Source organism: Bactrocera dorsalis, chromosome 2 (genome assembly GCF_023373825.1).
Source record: "Bactrocera dorsalis isolate Fly_Bdor chromosome 2, ASM2337382v1, whole genome shotgun sequence".
Taxonomy (NCBI): Eukaryota; Metazoa; Arthropoda; class Insecta; order Diptera; family Tephritidae; genus Bactrocera; species Bactrocera dorsalis.
Genome location: NC_064304.1, coordinates 63,635,006 through 63,655,454, shown reverse-complemented (window position 1 = coordinate 63,655,454; position 20,449 = coordinate 63,635,006). Strand labels below are relative to the sequence as shown.

General features: G+C 33.5%; 2 protein-coding genes across 2 annotated transcripts in view; both read left to right on the top strand.

Annotated features, from left to right (window-relative positions):
* The window catches only part of LOC125776669 (uncharacterized), a 532,635-nt gene that overhangs the window by 105,238 nt on the left and 406,948 nt on the right, over positions 1-20,449 (top strand). The window lies entirely within an intron of this gene.
* LOC125776753 (uncharacterized) lies at positions 15,687-18,342 on the top strand. Its single transcript, XM_049450308.1, has 2 exons — positions 15,687-16,681; positions 17,536-18,342. Exons 1-2 carry the CDS (start codon positions 16,637-16,639, stop codon positions 17,953-17,955), a joined length of 465 nt encoding a protein of 154 aa, XP_049306265.1. The 5' UTR covers positions 15,687-16,636; the 3' UTR covers positions 17,956-18,342.

Sequence of the window (20,449 nt, the reverse complement as noted above, 5' to 3'; positions counted from 1 at the left end):
AAGACGATAGACAAAACATACAAACACACCTTCTACAAACTAATGAAACTATAAATCATCAAATTGAAGAAATGACTATTTTAATTCAGCTCTGAAGTATCTTAGGAAAATTATTAAAAGTGATAGGATAAAAATTGAAAAAAAACTTAATTCTATAAATAAGTTATTGTATGATGATAATAAACAAAATCTATACTTAGACCAATACACAAAAATCCAATTATTAAAAAGTAAAATAGATCGTATACAAGACAATATAGTATCAGCCAAATATGGAATAACACATCCTGATATATTAACAAGTGAAGACATTTTAAAATATAATACTGATTTTAATAAACTTAAATATATAGAATTGGGAACAGCAAATTTAAATAATACTTATTTAATATTCGGTATTAAAATACCAAAAAATTTTGAACATATCAAAATAAGAACAATTATTGCAATCCCAAACAAAGACCAAATTAAATAGAAGCAAAAACTGAAGTAATATTTACTTATGAAAATAAAACGTTTACATTTGAAGAAAATAAATCATTGAGAGGATTAAAACCAAGTAACCGCTGTATTTTAAGGAAAAATTGTAAACTCATAAAAAAATAACGAACTTGAGATATTAGCACTAGATATAGAATCTATTATAGTTAAAAATGCCATAAATTTACAAATTAATCAAACATGTAACCAGGAACAACCAATTATAAATGGAAACTATTTAATACAATATAATAATTGTTCCATTAAAATTAGTGACTATTATTTTTCAAATTATATCGAAAACATAAAAGAAAATATTGTAAATAAAAAATATAAAGATATGGGAAATTTCACAAAGAAAATTGCATTCGAAGAAATAGTAGAGGAAAATAAAGCAAACGTAGAAAGTATTTTTAAATTAAAAATCCATAGTAAAATATCACATATTTGCAATTTTTTATGTATAATAATAATTGTAACAATAGCGATTGTGGCTATATGCAAACACAAACATGTAATTGTCAAATTAAATGAACGAATTCAAGAGAATTCAGATCTAAAGGGGGGAGTAGTTACATATTTAAACACTACCAACCCAAATACACTTTCTTACAATGTTAATTATAAAGCCACTCCAATGTCAACATGTAAAAATGCTGACGATATAGACGAATTCATTGCTTCAATAAATAAAACAATGAAATAAGTATTTCACTAAATTGTAATTTGATACTATTTCCTGTCACTTGTAAATGTTATTAACGAAATGTAAACAAAATACCAATTCTTGGTATTGATACAATTGTAAAAGCAAATAATGTAAAGTACTTAGTAAGCATTTCTATGGTAAATTGTAAACTTTCATTTTAAGAAATACTTTTCAATAAAATCAGTCTGTTTCTGCACGCCTTCAGCGTCACTTCGCTGTAATGTAAATAAGCCTTTGTCTTTTCAATTGTTTTTTTAAAAACCCGTTTTCGGCGGTGAATAACAAAATTCGCGTCGCTACTTCCTTGAGCGTGACGTCGGAAAAGAGGCCGGCCCGCTACCCGTTATTCCTGTTTTAGCGTTTTGGTGTGGGGTGTCGGTCAGCTGCTAGATCTGCGGTAGCGGTGACATTGTGGATGTTATGTGGGGAAATGTTGTGGAACTTGTGTGGTGAAATGAAGAATGCGGTGTGTCGGTGTTGCGCCTCTATGTAGGGTTGTATGCGGGTGTAGTACGCTGAGGCTCATTTGACCACAACCAACTTTTGATCTTAAAATACTTAGTAAGGTGAATAAAGCCTGTTAGTTCTCAATTAATAAATGTTATTAATCATTTGTAATAGAAAATTAATTCTATTATGCATCAAATTCAAAACTTTTCATGAAATATATTTAAATTTCGCATTTTCTTTGTTTTAAATTAGCGATCTTGAACGGCGGCAACAAATTCCTCCGTTCACATATACTTTTGGTATAATTTCAATCTGGCCGTTCCAGTCATTCCAATTGCAAAACGGCAAAACCTACCCAATCCAGTCAACTGTCAAAGTTCGGTAGGTGAGCGGCTCTCACATTTCCAGTGACAGGAGAGTGGGGATCTTTTTATCTCTGGTTCACGTTTCAAATATCATAACTTTTCGAAGAGGTACTCGGCAGAGATGAGGGAGTTTCACTACAGACAAATTTTAAGCGTGTTTCATCAGAGTTTTGCAGCAGGGGACTCGAATATAGCAGAATTAAATGCTCAATGTTAAATGAGAAATATAATGCTAATTTCAACGTAAAGGAATGTATGCCTACAGATTCGCTTATTTACTTTGCACAAACGAATCTGCTTATAATTTATATATCGGTATACATACATATAATTGTTGTTTAAGAGTGTTGCTTAAATATGCAAACGGGAGTACAAACCACTTTTATGATCGCCAAAGAAAACGCCAACTTATTTAAAATGAACAATCGTTTTAATTTAATGTTTATTTAATATACAAATATCTTTTATACAAGTTAAGGTTATTAAAAGTGCAGATGCCGATGTTAACCGAATTGGGTGCCCAAAGAATTTAACGCGCAGGCTCGTCGTCGTATAGGTTCGTATCCAGCTCTCAAGTAATTGCTCAAGAAAAAAAATACATTATTTCTTCAAGTAATTTTGACAGCTGGTTACGCATTGTGAATGATCCACATTAGAAGAGCAAGAGAGAATAAACAAAGAAAATAAACGTTGTGCGTAATATGTATGTAGGTATGTGTGTAGTAACATAAATATTTTCCTTGCGATTTAAGGAATATTGTTGATGATTGGTAAGTTTTATACAACATTTCAAAATGAAATATACTTCATAATGATGATTTTAACTAATTTAGGATGAATTTAACGATTACTTTGAATTTCCTTCAAGAAACAATTGTTGATTTGATGTTTCTTGGCAAAACCAGGTTTGCCATATTCGCAATTTATTGAAAAAAGTATTACAAATTAATACTACCTTACTTTAGAACTGCATACTAGCACTAGTAAATTTATCGCAGGAAAGTTCCTTGAGCGTTTCTTAGGCGTTTTTTTATATGCAGTTTTACATTTCTTGGGAGCTGGATACTAAGCTTATCACGTTAGTATCGACTTGACCTAGCGCACAGGATCGATGTACCACGAAGTAAATAACCGGAAGCTGGTGTCGACGTGACTCAATTGAAAGTTGAATGCTAATGCAGGATTGATCCGATTTACCGTGCGATTCTGTACTGTGATACAGTCTCAAGTCTCTAAATTTGAGATTTTGAGTTAGAGACAATTTTTGAGACTTGAGACGATTTTGCTATTCTGTAAGTGACAGTCACAAAATCTATTTCATTTCATTATTCAGAGATGTTTTTGCACTTGAATGAAAATAAATATGTCGATAACAAATATTAAATTTTCTATAACATAGTCAAAAAAACATCATTATCAACAAAAATAAAAATATATATTGACTTTGTTTCATAATATTTACAAAATTTATGTAAAATTGATTTATTTTTAACCTTTTCGTGTTTGAGTTGCTTACAAAATATAAAACAACGACAATCGATTAATATCTATGATGATCTCTACTCATTATATTCAAAATGGCAGACAAGAATTCTTTTTAGTTTTGTGACCAGCTAACTACCAGGTTTCAATATTTTGAGACTAACGCTACAGACTGTTTAGTGAATAGTAACTAGTCACAAATTGAGATTTTACCTCAAAATATCTCAAATAGAGACTAGAGACTGGTTACAGAATCCCGCTATTAATGTGCTAGAGTTAATTGCAGCGCGAGATCGGTGAAGAAAAAACGTATGTTCATGTGCGAACTGTATGTAACGAAGTGAGTCCTGCTTTCCCGTTGCCCATCCTTTTTGTTGAGTGGGTTGGCGGAGATATGTGTTGAGTTGTGCTGTGGTGAATGGCGATGTAGCATTAGGATGCGCCAGTTTTCCCGAGTAGAGGGGGTGGATACTTAACTCGTTTAAACAATTGTTAAGAAACCACATAAGTGTGTATTTTAAAATTGACCTATTTTTTGATGTATTCCATAAAATCTTTGCAAGTATTACTACCTAAATATACATTTTATATGGGTTTGCATGTATTTATATACAAAAACATATGTATATTTGCTTTGGTTATTAAAAGTTTCGATATTATGCAAAAAGACCAAGCGGTCGCACATGAGCTCATATATAATTTTGTGTGCATGTAAACAAATATGACAGACCATAGGGATAATGTTTGTAAATTTGTTTAGATGCAACATATGTACATATGTATGTAAATATGTACATTCAATGCTTTCATGTCAACGAGTCAATCTGTCAACACAGCATTGTGTTGTTAGTAGAAAATCCGAGCTATGCCGAAAAAATAAGCAAACGACCGTCTATTGTCACCGTTTCCCTTGCCGCTCTAACAGCTTCGCCCACAAACTTGCGTAAATATGTATGAATATATACATACGTATGAGCCTGCATACATACCGACGAAGATTTTTGCGAGCCCCGAACAAATATTTTAGAATTGACAAATATTATAAATCGACAACAGCTATTTTGCCACTTTTGTCACTTCTTTCTGTGTTTTGCAAGTTTGCGGGGTTGACACTTTTCCCTTCTAGCAAAATATCAGAAATTGTTCAATTTATGATTTTTAGCTTTTGCCATCGCCGCGAAAAGACGCTTGTAGGAAAAGGCATGCTCGGGAGATGTAATGGAGTTTGTTTTTATGTATGAAGTGAGTTTGCCTGTGGATAGTGTGCTTGCGTTCATGAATGAAAAAATTGTTGTTGTGTGTTTTTCTACAAATTTGGCCACTGACTATTTGGCTGCCATGCCTATTGACTTGTGTGTAGAACAATGTTTGTATTTTTCGCGGGTGACATATCTACATGTGTACGCATATCTGTATGTAAGTTTGTGTATGCAAATTAATTCCCGCAAAAGGGAATTTTTTAAAAAAATATATATTTTACATCCGCGAACGCGCGGATTAAATAAAAACGCTTGTGGTTACTTTGGATTGTAAGATACAAATCAAATCTTTATTTCTGAAATACTAATATATATACATTTTGGTTTTATTTACTTAAAGTTAAAGCTGAAGTGTAAGCATCAGCTTGATTGAATCCAGAACAAAGAGTTAATTACATTTTTAGCTGTGACAGCAAATTCCAGCAGAACGTTACGCGTTCTGATTTCTTTACGATTGTTATTGTTATACCTTCTTGTGAGGGCGAGCGATATTGTTTTGATAATAATGGATTATTGGATTCAGAACGGAAAAAGCATATCGAATTCTTAAATAATCAGAAAAGTGAATTATGTTTCTAGTTTATGAGGTAGTGTAATTGCAGAGTGCAAAGATTCTATTTTGTTTACAGTTATGCTAAGGTTTCTATGCGGAGGCTATCGTTAACTCCCCCCTTCCTAAAATGAATCGTCCCCGATTCACTATTATTTTGAGTTAATTTAGATATTTGATTTAAAAGAGCATTGTAAGTGATTTCTTGAAATTGCGCATTTTCGATTGGTTTGGGAATTGCGCGAGATTTTTTTAATTTTAGTATTAAGTAAGTTATGAAAATTATTCCCAAGATTAAAATTATATACCAAAAATATGAATTTACTATTATGTTCTTGTTCCGTTCTGCTAAAATATTTATATTGTCTAATTTTAACATTTTATTGGTTGTTTCAAAATATTCTAATATTTCAAAATTATTAATGTGGTTATTTTTAAAATAATTCCAAATTTTTACTTCAATGTTTTCATAAGATTGATTATTTATTATAGTATAATTTTCAAATGTTATTAAATATGTTCCATTTAATGTTTGGTTATCTACAATGTTTTTTCCTGAAACTAATATCGCTCCTGATTTAATTTCTTCAATTTGTAAATTTTTTTCTTTTATTTTGCTACATTTTCCTTGTTTTTTATTTAAAATTTCTGACAAACATGTGTTTTTCTTATTTAATTTACAATAGGTTTTTGAAATTTCTGTCTTACAATTTTGAATATTAAAAAACTTATTTTTACAATATATTATGTTCTGGTCAATAATAAGCTTACCATCTAATTGAGCTATGGCTCTTACATCGTAGTACTTACATGTTAGTTGTATTTTAGGATATTTAATATAAATTATAATTATGTCTCCTTTTTGGGCTATTTTAAATTTAGAAAAGTCCATTAAATCTGTTATAGTCATAATACCGTGTTGGCAATATGTTATATTTTTTAATTCATCAAATAATCAAATTCATCATTTTTGTTAACTTCTTTTAAGTTATTGTACCTCTTTTTACCATAATAATAATTTTTAATTGATATTATTATCTCTTTAAAATATGTTAAATTATTTATATGAAACACTCCTCATAGTCATTATATGAACCTACATTTTCGTTCTGTATTAATGTGTAATTTTCTCTCGTGAAGTCCATAATATCTGCATTTGCTATTGTTAGCAATATTAAAATTATTGTTGCCATCATTTTCTGTAAAAGTTATTTCCTAAATCCTCTTTTACAACCTGTTTTAATATCTGGGATTCAACTTATTTCTTTATCCTATTATTTTTTCATAAATTATTTCTCTAGGGTGAAATGGGAAGCTTGTATCATTGCCTGGATATATTTGAGCAATTTTTTCTTTTATTTTAGTTTTAAGTTGAATTAATCTTTCATCTTGATTTTCAATATCTAACTTTTCGGAATTCTTTTCCGAATAATAATCATTATCATTATTAATTTCTGAGCCTCTTTCACCCAGTAACGAATAGCTATCGTTTATGTTGCCGGCAAATTCATCGGCTGGCGTTGTAGAACGTTTTCGTTCCACAATATTTTCTTTATATAAATTGCCGGTATTATTATCGGCTGGCTTTGTAGAACTTTTTCGTTCCACAATATGTTTTTTATTATTTTTTTCATTTTGCTGGTATAAATCGTCAGCTGGCGTTTTAGGACCTTTTTGTCCCAAAATAAATTTTTTTAATATAATATTGCCGGTAAAATCTTCGGCTGGCGGTGTAGAACTTGCTTGTTCTACAATTTTAATATTTCTTTCATTTTTAATATCACCGATACTTTTCTCGGCTAGTTTTTTGGAAGCTTTTTGTTCCTTAGTTTTGTTTTCAAAATAAATATTCATGCTACTTTTTTATTTTCTGAGTTATTTTTTACCCTATAATTAATTTTCCCATTGGACACATCGATGAGTGCCTCAATATTTTTAAGGAAATTGTATCCTAGAAGGAGATCCGATTCTAATCCTTCTATTTCATAGAAGATTTCTTCGACTCCAAATAGGGTAATTAAGTGGTAAAATTTTATTATGGAATAGCCATTCACGGTTTTTATGCGCTTATAAATGGCTAATTCATTTTTATTATTATAAACCCCAGGCTTAATGTAGCATGAGGTTGCTCCCGTATCAATTAGAGCTTTTAAAGTTTTATTTAATTTTGAGTCATGTAGTTTGAGATAGGGGAGTTCGTCCCCTCTTCGCCTAAAAAATGGCTCTCGTTTATATTGTTAATTCGCTGACTTTTTTCTTGCGGGCGAAAGCTATTATTGCTTTCTCTATGCCGCTTTACCCCATGGGCTTCCTGATTTTGCCCCCTATTGGCCTGAAAGTTTGCATTGGTTTGCAAAGGTTTTAAATTTTGATTATTACTGGTATTTCTTTGTTGTTGGTAAAAATTATTATTACTTTGTTGTCCCCTCATATTAGAATCTCGATTATAAAGTCTGGATACAGATGGATCTATATCCATTGGGGTTGGTTTCGGATAATTATAATGTGTATTGGTATTGTTCCTTTGAGAAAATCTTAGGTTATTGTTTGGGTAAGTTGGCTTCATTCTATTTCTCTCAAACATAAAGTTTTGAGCAAATCGAGCTCTTTGATTATTCGATTCAAGTTCCTGTGCTTTTGCTAAAGCGTCAGGTAAATCTTGTGGGCTTAAAGAGAAAATTATGTCTCGTAATGGTGTGTTTAGTCCTGTTATGAAGATCCTTAAGGCATGTTCTCTGTTTTTGTTGTTTAATTCTTTGGTCAAGTCTGCGTTGTTTCCGTGTGTCATAATGGTTTTATTTATTAATAGCGTCAACTTTTTGTTGACGAGATTGTAGTATTCTACAACCGACATTGCACCTTGCCTTAAGATGCTTAATTCTTGTTCAATTATGTGTATTGGACGTTTGTCCGCATATGCAAAGTCTAGACGAGATAGAATTGCATCGAGATTTAGTACTGTTCCGTGATTTGTTAATGCATCATTTGCATCATGCGTTATTTTATTTCTTAGTATTGTGAGTGCGGCAAAGTACTTCCTACTGCCCCTCACGTATAGGCTCATAGCGTTAAGCGCAGCCTCTCTCCAACTAACATATGAATTAATCCTACCAGTAAATTCAGGTACGGATTTAACTACATCTAATGATTCTAGGCAAGCTATATTGTCGTCTATCGTCTGTGTTAAAAAATCAGTTGCACTAGTGGTATTGACTGTTATTTGTGAGCGTAGTTGCTCTACTTCCTCACGTAATGCTATGTTGCTGTCAGCAATAAGGCGAGATATTAGGTCTACGGTCAAAGCGTCACCGTTAGCCATTTTGTCTAATTTTCAATTTCTGGTTTTTCTTTTTTTTTTATTTTATCCCTTCTAGGAAGAGATGCTTTTTTATTCTGGAGGGTCTGGAGTTCAGAATCGCAGAATTAAGCTTTGTTATAAACCGGAGGGTCCCCCTTGCGGTGGTGAATCGTGGTTTCAATATATTTTTATTATGTGGCTGATCGAGCCTTTAATTATTGTTTTAATTTAAAAAAATTTTGATTGAATTAAATTTTTATAATTCTCTGGAGGGTCCCTTGGGTGGTGAATCGCAGAGAATTTTAATTTGTTATAAGCTGGAGGGTCCCCCTTGCGGTGGTGAATCGCAGCTTTTAATTATTTAATTTATTGGTTGTACAAACCATTAGTTATAGTTTTTGTTTCTTTATTTTCTTAGTTTAGGACATTTCTTAATTTCGTGATCGCCCTTACAAAAATCGCAATATGACAATTTTTTATATTTGATACTTGGGCTATTTCCCATTTCTAATATACAAGAATATTTTAATTTTAACTTACAAATATATTCTGCTGTCTCTTTTGAAATTTCTGCTGATGATGCTGTTGGTGTTACTGCTGTTCCCTTTATGCCTGCTGCTACTATTGTTGACACGTCCGCTGATGTTGTTACCCCTGTTGCTTGGCTGTTATTCTGTTGCACTTTTAAGTCACTCTTTGATAGTTTTTTTTTGAGTGGAAGTTTTTCACTTACACTTTTTTGGTCACTGTTATTTTAATAGATTATTTAAAAAAAAATTTCTTGTTGTTTTTTTTGTTTTTTTTTTTTATCTTGCGATAGTCATTTCGTTAAATGTTCTTATTAAAGCAGTTATTTTTTATTGAAAGTTTTTCACTTACACTTTTTTTGGTCACTGTTATTTTAATAGATTATTTAAAAAAAAATTTTTCTTGTTTTTATTATCTTGCAATTGTCACTTCGTTAAATGTTCTTACTTAAAAAGTTTATCACTTTCTTATTTTAGTGGGCGCTTTTTACTAGATTTTTTATACTTTCAATTTCACAATTTTTAATAACGTGATTTTTTATACTTTTAATTTCACAGTTTTTAAGAACTTGATTTTTTATACTTTTAATTTTACAATTTTTAATAACGCAATTTTCTTAATTTCACAATTTTTAAGAACTTGATTTTTTATACTTTTAATTTTACAATTTTTAATAACGCAATTTTTTTTAATTTCACAATTTTTAATAACGCGATTTTTTATATTTTTAATAAATTTAAACTTTATTAGGCACTTTTTGATTCGTGCCCCACGTTGGGCGCCAATTAATTCCCGCAAAAGGGATTTTTTTAAAAAAATATATATTTTACATCCGCGAACGCGCGGATTAAATAAAAACGCTTGTGGTTACTTTGGATTGTAAGATACAAATCAAATCTTTATTTCTGAAATACTAATATATATACATTTTGGTTTTATTTACTTAAAGTTAAAGCTGACGTGTAAGCATCAGCTTGATTGAATCCAGAACAAAGAGTTAATTACATTTTTAGCTGTGACAGCAAATTCCAGCAGAACGTTACGCGTTCTGATTTCTTTACGATTGTTATTGTTATACCTTCTTGTGAGGGCGAGCGATATTGTTTTGATAATAATGGATTATTGGATTCAGAACGGAGAAAGCATATCGAATTCTTAAATAATCAGAAAAGTGAATTATGTTTCTAGTTTATGAGGTAGTGTAATTGCAGAGTGCAAAGATTCAATTTTGTTTACAGTTATGCTAAGGTTTCCATGCGGAGGCTATCGTTAACTTGCATTATTTGTGTGCTAATGTCACACATATGATGATGGTACATATTTTTTATTTTATTTTATTTTAAGTATATATACGCCAAACGGCTTTATACATACAACTATATAATTAAAAATTATGTAATATTTGTTATGTAATTAAGTATAAGGGATTAAATAGCACTCAACACTAGTATAAATAAAGCTATAAATTGAACAACAGTTGTAAGACTAGCAAATTAGAAAGGAGAAAGAGTAAAAGGTGAGACTAGGGATATTGCAGTAGACGTGATTTGATATCCGGGATGAAGGCACTGAGTGATCCGCTATAGAAGTCCACAACACTATAGAATGAGTTGACGAGCCTGGCCAGACGGTTGTGAGGACCATTGAAAACGTAGCTCTTGTTAGTTTTGATAGTTTTCAGGAGACGGTTACGTCTCAGTGAGGGACCCACTGATGCGAGTTCGCATCGATAAGGCCGTTCACGACTTTGAATAAAAATAACATGTCAGCTACTTGACGACGTTCTTGCAGGCTGTTAATGTTATAGTATTCATAGACATCAGACACTGTGTTGTAACCACCAGGAATACCATAGCGATAGCCAAGACATTTACATAATTTTGATTGTATTTTTTCAATACGACTAGAGGCAGCATCGGTATAAGGCGTCCAAATTACAGTGCCATATTCTAAAATTGGCCGAACCATAGATGAATAAAGGCGTAGCAGTGAGATGGTATTCGTGAAATCCTTGCTAGTTCTAGTAATGAATCCCAGAACTTTAAAAGCCTGGAGAGTGATCTTTCAATATGCTTGTTAAACGTCAGTTTATTGTCTATGATGATACCCAGGTCCTTTACATGATCCACTTCACTTAGCAACTCATCATTTAGAAAATAATTAGCTGGTATTCTGATATATGACCGTGAGTAGGATACAGTTACACATTTTCTTACATTCAAGTCAAATTTGTTTAATCGGCACCACAACGAAAGCTTGTCTATGTCATTTTGAAGATCTTGCTCACTGGATATCATTCTGAAGATCTTCAAATCGTCTGCATAAAGCAAAAATTCCGATTGAAAGTTATCGCCAATATCGTTTACGAAAATATTAAAGAGAATAGGCCCCAGATGTGACCCCTGAGGTACTCATGAGGTTACATTATGCTTAGCAGACAGGTATCCATCTACTTTGACTTGGAAATGCCTTCCTGTAAGATATGATTGAATCCAACTCAGTGCATTACCGAATCTTCTAAGTTTGTTTCGCAGAATAGTATGATCCACCCTGTCAAACGCCTTGCTGAAATCGATGTAAATGGTGTGAGCTGAGTGGCCATTGTTTAGGGCATCTAGTAAATAATTTACGTAGATAAACAGGTTAGAGGAAGTCGACCTTCCGCCGACGAAACCATGCTCCTGTAAGATATGATTGAATCCAACTCAGTGCATTACCGAATCTTCTAAGTTTGTTTCGCAGAATACTATGATCCACCCTGTCAAACGCCTTGCTGAAATCGATGTAAATGGTGTGAGCTGAGTGGCCATTGTTTAGGGCATCTAGTAAATAATTTACGTAGATAAACAGGTTAGAGGAAGTCGACCTTCCGCCGACGAAACCATGCTGCTTGTTGGTGATAATGTTTGTGAAGAATGCCGTGAGTTGTGGAAGAACTATCTTCTCGCAAAGCTTGGCCAAAGCTGATTGGATACAAACTGGCCTATAGTTAACGACCTCAGACTTTGGGCCGTCCTTGTGAATCGGACAGATGTAGGATGATTTCCATATAGTTTGAAAGATACCACTTTGTAGAGAGTAACTGAATATGCTCGCTGAGGCTGTATGCACAGTATTTAAGAAAACTATTTGGTAAGCCGTCCGGACCAGCACCTTTCTTCAAGTTCAGTGTCTACAACATTTTACGGACATCATTGATGTTAACGCCAAATTCATCCATGATGACAGTGGGAGCTAGTTCTACTTCAGTTGGTGGTGAACACTGGAGAGAATTTTGGTTGTACATACTATTGAAAAAGGATGCGAACATATTGCTAATATCGATACCTGAATCTTTCTATAATTCTTTTTGCAATTGCACTTCTTGAAGGTAGTATGGGCTTCCTTCTTGAGTATCATTTTGTGTTTTAATTCGCATGAAAACAAGTACGGAAAGTTGTTGTTATTTTGTGAATGGACAGGCACATAGGTAGATATGCCTCTTTGAATAATGTCATAGAAGACTACTACTTTGCTGTCTAGGGTAGAGGATGAATACAGGCTCGTCCAATCAACGTTTTGATAAAATGCATTAAGACTCCCATAGTCAGCACTTTTGAAATCATAGAAAGGTAAAGTTACTGGTTTGAGGCTGAGCTGGAGTTCAATCGTGATATCAAGTGCTGGATGGTATCGATCCATTGTGGTAATTGCCTGTGTGTGATCAACATGTATATGCTGATTACTGAAACAAAGATCAAGTAAATTGTGACTATCGGCTTGAATGTTATTAAATTGGCGGCATTCTAACAGAGAGAAGCCTTCATAGAGTAAATTTTCACAGTCTATATGCGGCGAGCTACTTGGAAGGTTAAAATCCCCCGTTATGAGGAAGTTGGTATTTTTGTGCTTTAATTTCAGGTACTGGAGTGTATCAAGGAACGCTTGGTAAACGACTAGTGATGCTCTCGGAGGAATGTAGACACATCCAGTAATGATATTTGATCTATTGCACTTGATTTTTACGTAGATGTGTTCAATACTATCATCAATGACTGGAATATATTCCGCGTGCACAAACTTCTTTATTGCGATGAAAACACCCCTACCTCGTTCACTATCACTTGTGATATTGTTTCTATCCTTCCTATAAATACTGAATGAATCATCTATAACTTCCCCATCATGGATAGCTGGGTGAAGCCATGACTCAGTGATGCAGGATGCCAATACTACTAATCGCTGCTGCTGTGAAAAAACTGCCGAGCTTGGTACGTAGTCCCCTCACATTCTGATAGTGGATGTGCAAGTTTGTTTGAATTTCCCTTATCGTTGAACGAGCGAAAATTCTTATTGACTAATTTTGGGACGCCATTAACGTATTTTATTGTCTTCGAGGAATCGCCATTTTTCACCAGAGAATTCAGCTGTGTGCGAAGGTTCTTGAGGTGCGTCAAATGAGCGGGAGTGAGATCTGATTTAAATATGACTTTGGGTAATCCTTCAACAGGTTCTGGTGGTTTAGACTTTAATATAGCGCGAGCAACGGATGGGGAAGTTGTTTCAACTAGCAGCGGGCGGCTACGGCCAGCAGTTGGGCGACCCAATCGTCGGAGTTTTAGATCATCCAAACTGACAGGCAAATCGATTGGCAAGATGGACTGGACGGTAGCTCTGTCTTCATCAAGACGGTCTTTGCCATCAGCTCTCCTTGACTTTTGAACATTCAACAACGATTCCCGTTTTTTGCGTTCGGAAAACTCTGCTTAAATTTCTTCAGTTGGAGCTGATGCGCTAGTGAAAGGTTCGAGCTTGTTTTCTACTGAGTTTAGTCTGTTATCAAGAGTAGAACATGTATTGGACAAGTCTTTGTGCTGCTTGGATAAACTTGACACCTCCCTTCTGATGTCATTAACATTCTTTTCGATGGCCGTCTTGAAACTGTTGAATTTACTCTCAAAAGATGTTGTGAGCTTTGAATACTGATCATCAAGCAGACGTTTAAGTTTAAGCATGGTGATGTTTCCATTGTCGTTACTTTCACAGTCAAGATCATCTTGAGTGACGATACTAACCTCCAAACGGCATGTTTCACATTTCCATTGATAACCTTGATGTTTTATTTTATTTGCTAGCTCGGTGAATTCCGCTCTATTAAGTTTCGCACATTTGGAATGATTCCATGTGCGGCAATTTGCGCACATGACACTTGGTGATTTAGCGACCATTTTACAAACGGCACAAAGCTGCGGCTGAATGATTTTTTTAGGAGGCATTTTTGAGCCATATCATATCATATCAGAAGAAATTTGGGTTTATTTTGATGATCACTGCACTAAACAATAATTAACTGCTAAAGAGCATTTTTGTTAATTTTATTCAATATTTAACTGTTGTTCAATTAAGAGTTAACATACGTCTGTAACAGCAATATATAGTTCTGAGCATAATTTTTATTCAATGCTCAGCTCTGTTCAAGCGTAACTGTTAAAGTTTCTCCTGCCAAGCAAGCAGTGGTGAGTTAGCCAAAATTTTATTTACGTTCTCTGCGCCTTGAACCTTCTATAAACTCTCTGAGTATACTATACATGTGTAATACCATGTTCAGACCGGCACTTAATCACGCGATTTCGGCTGTTGAGTGGTTTATCCCACTAATCCTATAAATTTATCAAAATTTCTACATACAAAAATGACATTTCAAAATCACTTCATCGAAATGACTTGAAACTGATCTACGCTAAATCTCTCTGTGCGACTCTGATTTTGCGCCATCTACTTGTCAGTATTGAAAATCTATTACATTATCACAGCTGATGTAGACACTACAAAGGGGAAAAAAATGTAAACAAACAACTTTTTTTTAAAACAATGAATCTAATTTCACATGAAAATCGATTTCCCAAAATGGAAAGATTTAAAGGAATATGTATGGCTTTTATTACAAAATACTATATGACAATGTTTTCTTTTGATAAATATTAAGGGATGTGAATTCTTGAATGGCAAAAACAGCTGTTTTTTCATCTTTCCAACGGCAGTGAGAACGGGTTGATTAGTGAATGTAGTTAAATGTAATCTAATCCCTTTACAATTTCTGTCTGAACATATGGTATAAGAAACCTTACGTTCATTACGGGGCATCTCGAAAGGCAAACATTTTTGGGATACTAACTGTCAAATCCATTGCTATTGCCAAATCTGTATGTGGGAATTTTTTACCATAACATAATCATTTGCGAAAAGGCATCGGGTAGGTAGGTTCGAGCTGATGTACCGCATGTTTTGAGCTCTTGAACCGTTTAAAATTTTGAAAAAAAATTATGTGGAAAATAAAAAAATAGAAACATACTTTTTTCTGTAAATGCCTTTTTGAGAAAAACAAATATTTCATATATTCGGACTGTAATAATTGTAGGAAAAATGTTATATAACAATTAAAATAATTAATTTATTATGAGCAATGATATTTTATTAAAGTTTATTAAATTTAAGACTTTGCTCATAACGGGGCATCTCGGCAGGATAAAATTTATTTTATACTAACTATATTGCCGTGCCTAATGCTGCGGACGCTCCCTATTGCTTATGGAAAGCATAATATGAAATACTAATTAGTATGCCATACATTGAAAGTATTTAGCTGCCAATTCAGCAGTTTGACAGCGAAGTTTTCATTTCGATGGAAATTTCGAAGAGGCAACATATCTCATTTACACATACGCCGACGGCATTTTCATTTCAGTAATTTTAGATTTAGTAGAGCAAGTATTAAGACGGTTTTTATATTATACAAATAAAGTACATTTTCTAAATAACATTTTTCCAAAAAATTAAGATTTACCGTGCGATTCTGTAACGTGAGACTATCTCAAGTCTCTAAATTTGAGATTTTAAGTCAGAGACAATTTTTGAGGCTTAAGACGATTTTGCTATTCTGTAAGTGTGGAGTGATCCAAATTTATGTAAAATTGATTTATTTTTAAATTTTTCGTGTTTGAGCTGCTTATAACGATCGATCGTTCGATCGCTATGTGTAAACATGCGGTTTACTCGTGTATGGGCTTGTTCGCGTACCGATCCATGTTCGCGAAAATTTTTGATTTTTTACGATCGGTGCGCGGACATGTTTATCTTGTATGGCGTTGTGAACGCACAAAATCTCATTTCTCTCGTGTCGCCGAGCAGTGAAGATCGCGGACGAACAATGGCAAGTGTAAATAAAGATTTTGTATCAGAGTTTATTGATCTTTTAAAAACTGAAGTAGCAATTTGGCAAACGAAAAGTGATAAATATAAAAATAAAAGTGAAAAAAATAGAAGTTGGAATAATTTATTAACAAAATATAAAGAAATCGATAAAAATGCTACATTAGAAACCGTCAAAAAAAAGTATAATGGTTTAAGATCTTGCTATAGACGCGAATTGCAAAAAGTTCGGAGAAGCGAGAAATAAGGAACAAGCTCAGAAAATATTTATGTACCAACACTGTAGTACTTTGAAAGCATGAATTTCCTTATGGACCAAGAAATTCAATGGAAGGGATTTCGTCGTTTGAGGATTGCGACGATGAAGAAAGAGTAAGTAAAAAGACAATATATTGTACATTATAAAGTTTTATTTGAGCATTTTATAGAAATTTATTTTGCCACTCAACGGCTCCAACTGTATTAAAATAGTTAAAAAATGTGTTACGAATATTTGCAGAATTTTGTGTTATATTTCCATAGTTCGTCGGCTGCATGTCTACCAAATGGACACAATTATTGTTTACATCATTTCTTAAATAAACAGATGAGTTTGTTTTCATTAAGAAATTATGCAAATAGCAACATGCAAGTTTTATTTTAGCACTTTTTTCGTGGTCCAAATTCATAGTTGTATGTAAAATTCTGAAACGATTTGCTAAAATTCCAAATAAGTTTTCAACAACACGGCGTGCTCTAGATAATCGGTAATTAAATATTTGCTCCTCTACATTTAAATTGCGACGACTATAAGGTTTCATTAAATTTCCTAAAAGAGGAAATGCGTCATCTCCAACAAGCGCATAAGGTAGAATATCCTCAGAAAGTGGCAATTTTTCTGGTTGTGGAAGGTTCAGGAGTCCTTCATCATATTTGTATTTAAATTTTGATTGCCCAAATATACCAGAATCGGAAGCTCATCCATTCATGCCGACCTCTACTGCTAAAAACTCATAATTTGCGCTGACTATCGCCATCAGCACTATGCTAAATTGTTTTTTATAATTATAATAATAAGATCCGGATTTAGCTGGTTTTATTATATTGACGTGCTTTCCATCAATAGCACCTATGCAGTGGTTGTAATTCCATTTACTTTCAAATTCGGCTGCAATTATTTTCCATTCCTCGGCATTATTTGGCATCTGAAATTATAAAAATAATTTTGTATTTCTTTTTTCTTTCAGGAACCTAACAATAAAAGACAGAAGATAACAGTAAAGGATTTCTTGAGGAAAGCAGCGAACTTTTTGGATAAATCTGAAAGCAATCCAAAAAAGGATGAAGCGACCATTCATGGAGAAGCATGGGCTGTAACATATAGGAAGTTAAATAAGGAGCTGCAATTGTTTGCTAAAAAATTAATTGACGAAACTTTGTTACATGGTCAATTGGGAAACCTAAACCTAACATCATTTATAAATATTGAAAATCCTCGGCCACATTTTTCGCATCATATTTATCAGCTTTACAACCGTTCATCGCAATATTCATCACATCCAGCTGTACCAATACAAATAATTTCGAATGAAGTTATTTCTCCTTCATCAAGTCAATCATTCCAACATCTATTCGATAGCCCGGAATTCCAAGATTTTAGCGAATAATATAAGTTTACAACTATAGCATTAAGTACAGAACATTGTAAAACAAGATTTCTGTAAATTCAAATGTGTACCTGAATTAACACCACATTTTGATCTCAGTATTGAATTTTTGTTTGTTTTTTTAATATGAATGTATTTTATCTTTTATGTTATATTTTTTACAAAGTGTCCTTAGAGAATTGACTACTAACATATGTATTTATTACTTATTTACTTGAATAAATGGCTTTAATTGATCAACTATAGCTTCACAGGTCTCTAAAATAATTTTTCCAAGGCATTGGGCTGAAATATTTGTTAAGAATTTTAAATCTTCGTAGGTTTGTCCAGAAGCAAGGAACCTTAATGTTGCAGATAACCTCTCATTTGGCTTAATTGCATCGCGCATTATAGTGTTTTTCTTCTGTATTGCAGGAGTTATTCTGCTCTGAAGCATTCCATATGTAGTTGCATCCATTCGCAAAAAGTTTGTCAAATCTCTTGCACTACTGATTTCCATGTCTTTTAACAAATGTACATGAGAGCGATTTTTCCTTTTGCGCAACCAATCCGCTACCCAAATCTTTTTTTTCTATTTTTCTTTTGTTTATTTTTTTTTTATCTTTATATATATAAATCTTCTGACCGTGTGTTTGCCTTGGAATTGCTCCTAAACGGATGGACCGATTTTGATGAAATTTTGTGTGTAAGTTCAAGGAGATTCGGGAATGGTTTATATTTACAATTTGGTCCACTGGAAAATGTTTTTTAAATTATTTTTTCATTTTTAATCAATTTTTAAATTTGGAATGTTTGACCAATGGATGGCGCTACCATCGCAGTATCCAATATTCAAACCTTAAATTGGCGTAAACGTGTATTAAACAAAACGATGCCAAAGAAAAAGGCGACATCTGTGGATCAAGTTTTTATCACATCGCTTAATATCTATAAAAGAAAGTGATGTTAGTTACTACGCTTATAACTAGAGAACGCCTGGACCGATTTCGGTGATTACCACCAATTCGGATAGGTCTCCTCCCAAACAAGGAGAATACTTTTTTTTTTTAGGGTAATTCCAAAAAGTATCTTTTTTCCATAAACATTTTTTTTCAATTTTTGTTTGTTTTGTTTTTCAATATTTTGATTTGTAAATTATTTGAATAGTTCAATTTCGGTGGCTTGCTTTTTTATTCCGGCTATTCAAAAGAAAAATTATTCAGTAAAAACTTTACGTGCGTTTCACACAAAGAGGTCAATTGCAGATTGAAATTTGTTACGAAGCCACGAAGAGGTCGCCCTAATATCGGTTCATCAAAGTATGGCAGCCAAAGGCAAGGCAAGGCAAGAAGTACTCCCAGGATGCGGTGACATACGTGCGGAATTATGGATCGCGGTCAATAAGCAAGCGATCGTCACGATGTCACAGCACGACTTTTCAAACAACAGTTACGATGTTTCATGGAGTTTATCTTGGAGTAGGGTAGGTACATATATGTGGTACTGTTAGATGCTAAATGTACTCTGTTGAGTGGCAAAAGAGAGGTTTGTCGCAAGTACATATTCTTTGGATGGTGGATGGTTGTCACACCAGATCAAATTGATGAACTCATTTCTGCGGAAATTAATGATGCAGAGAAAGATCCAGTATTATATGAAGTGATGAAAACCAACATGGTTCATGGACCTTGCGGACACCACAATCACACTTCGGTTTGTATGCCTGACAATAAATGCGCGAAACATTATCCATGTGCTTTTCTGAAACACAAGCTGGAAATGATGGATATCCACTCTATCGGCGTAAATATCGAAGTTAACAACACATCAAAGTTGACAACACATGGGTCGTACCATATTCGCCACTATTGTCTAATTCACATTCAAAAGTCATGTGAATGTTGCGTATTGAAGTTTGGTGTAATCGATAAAATACGTTTGTAAATACGTCACCATAGGAAGCAACATGGCGGTTATTGGTTTTAAACGACACGGTCGATACGTGAACTGAAATAAAGTGCTTTGTAGGATATTTCTTTTGAAATTCATGAACGTTTTCCGACTGTTGTGCGTCTCGAAGTTAATTTGGGGAATGACCAAAGAGTCTATTTCAACCCAGAGAATACAGTACAGTCAACAGAAACACCACCAGCAACAAAATTAACATTAGCGAGTTTTTTCTCAACTTCCGTCAGTGATCCGTTTGCGAGAACATTGCCCTATTCGAAATACGTTGATATTATACATGGGATGCATCATCGAAGAAATTGTTACGCAGGAAGCAGGGTCATCGAGTAGATGGACATCCAGGTGTGTTCTCAACTAATGCATTAGAATGAACTTACACAATCCACCCGAAAAACGAATGCCACTGAAGTTCACACACATTTCGCGATGATCAGCCTTCAAATCCGCGTTATGGGATACGACCAAAAATTACATTGCCGAAGACATTTTACATTGCATACGCTAAGAATTGGAAATGGGTCAATACTGATTGATACTTCCCATGGTC

Excerpts from the sequence above, each read along its gene's own strand:
- LOC125776753 (XM_049450308.1), top strand. The coding sequence starts at position 16,637 with ATGGAAGGGATTTCGTCGTTTGAGGATTGCGACGATGAAGAAAGA. Across the intron at positions 16,682-17,535 it reads ATTGCGACGATGAAGAAAGA|GAACCTAACAATAAAAGACA; the intron begins GTAAGTAAAAAG and ends TTTTTCTTTCAG.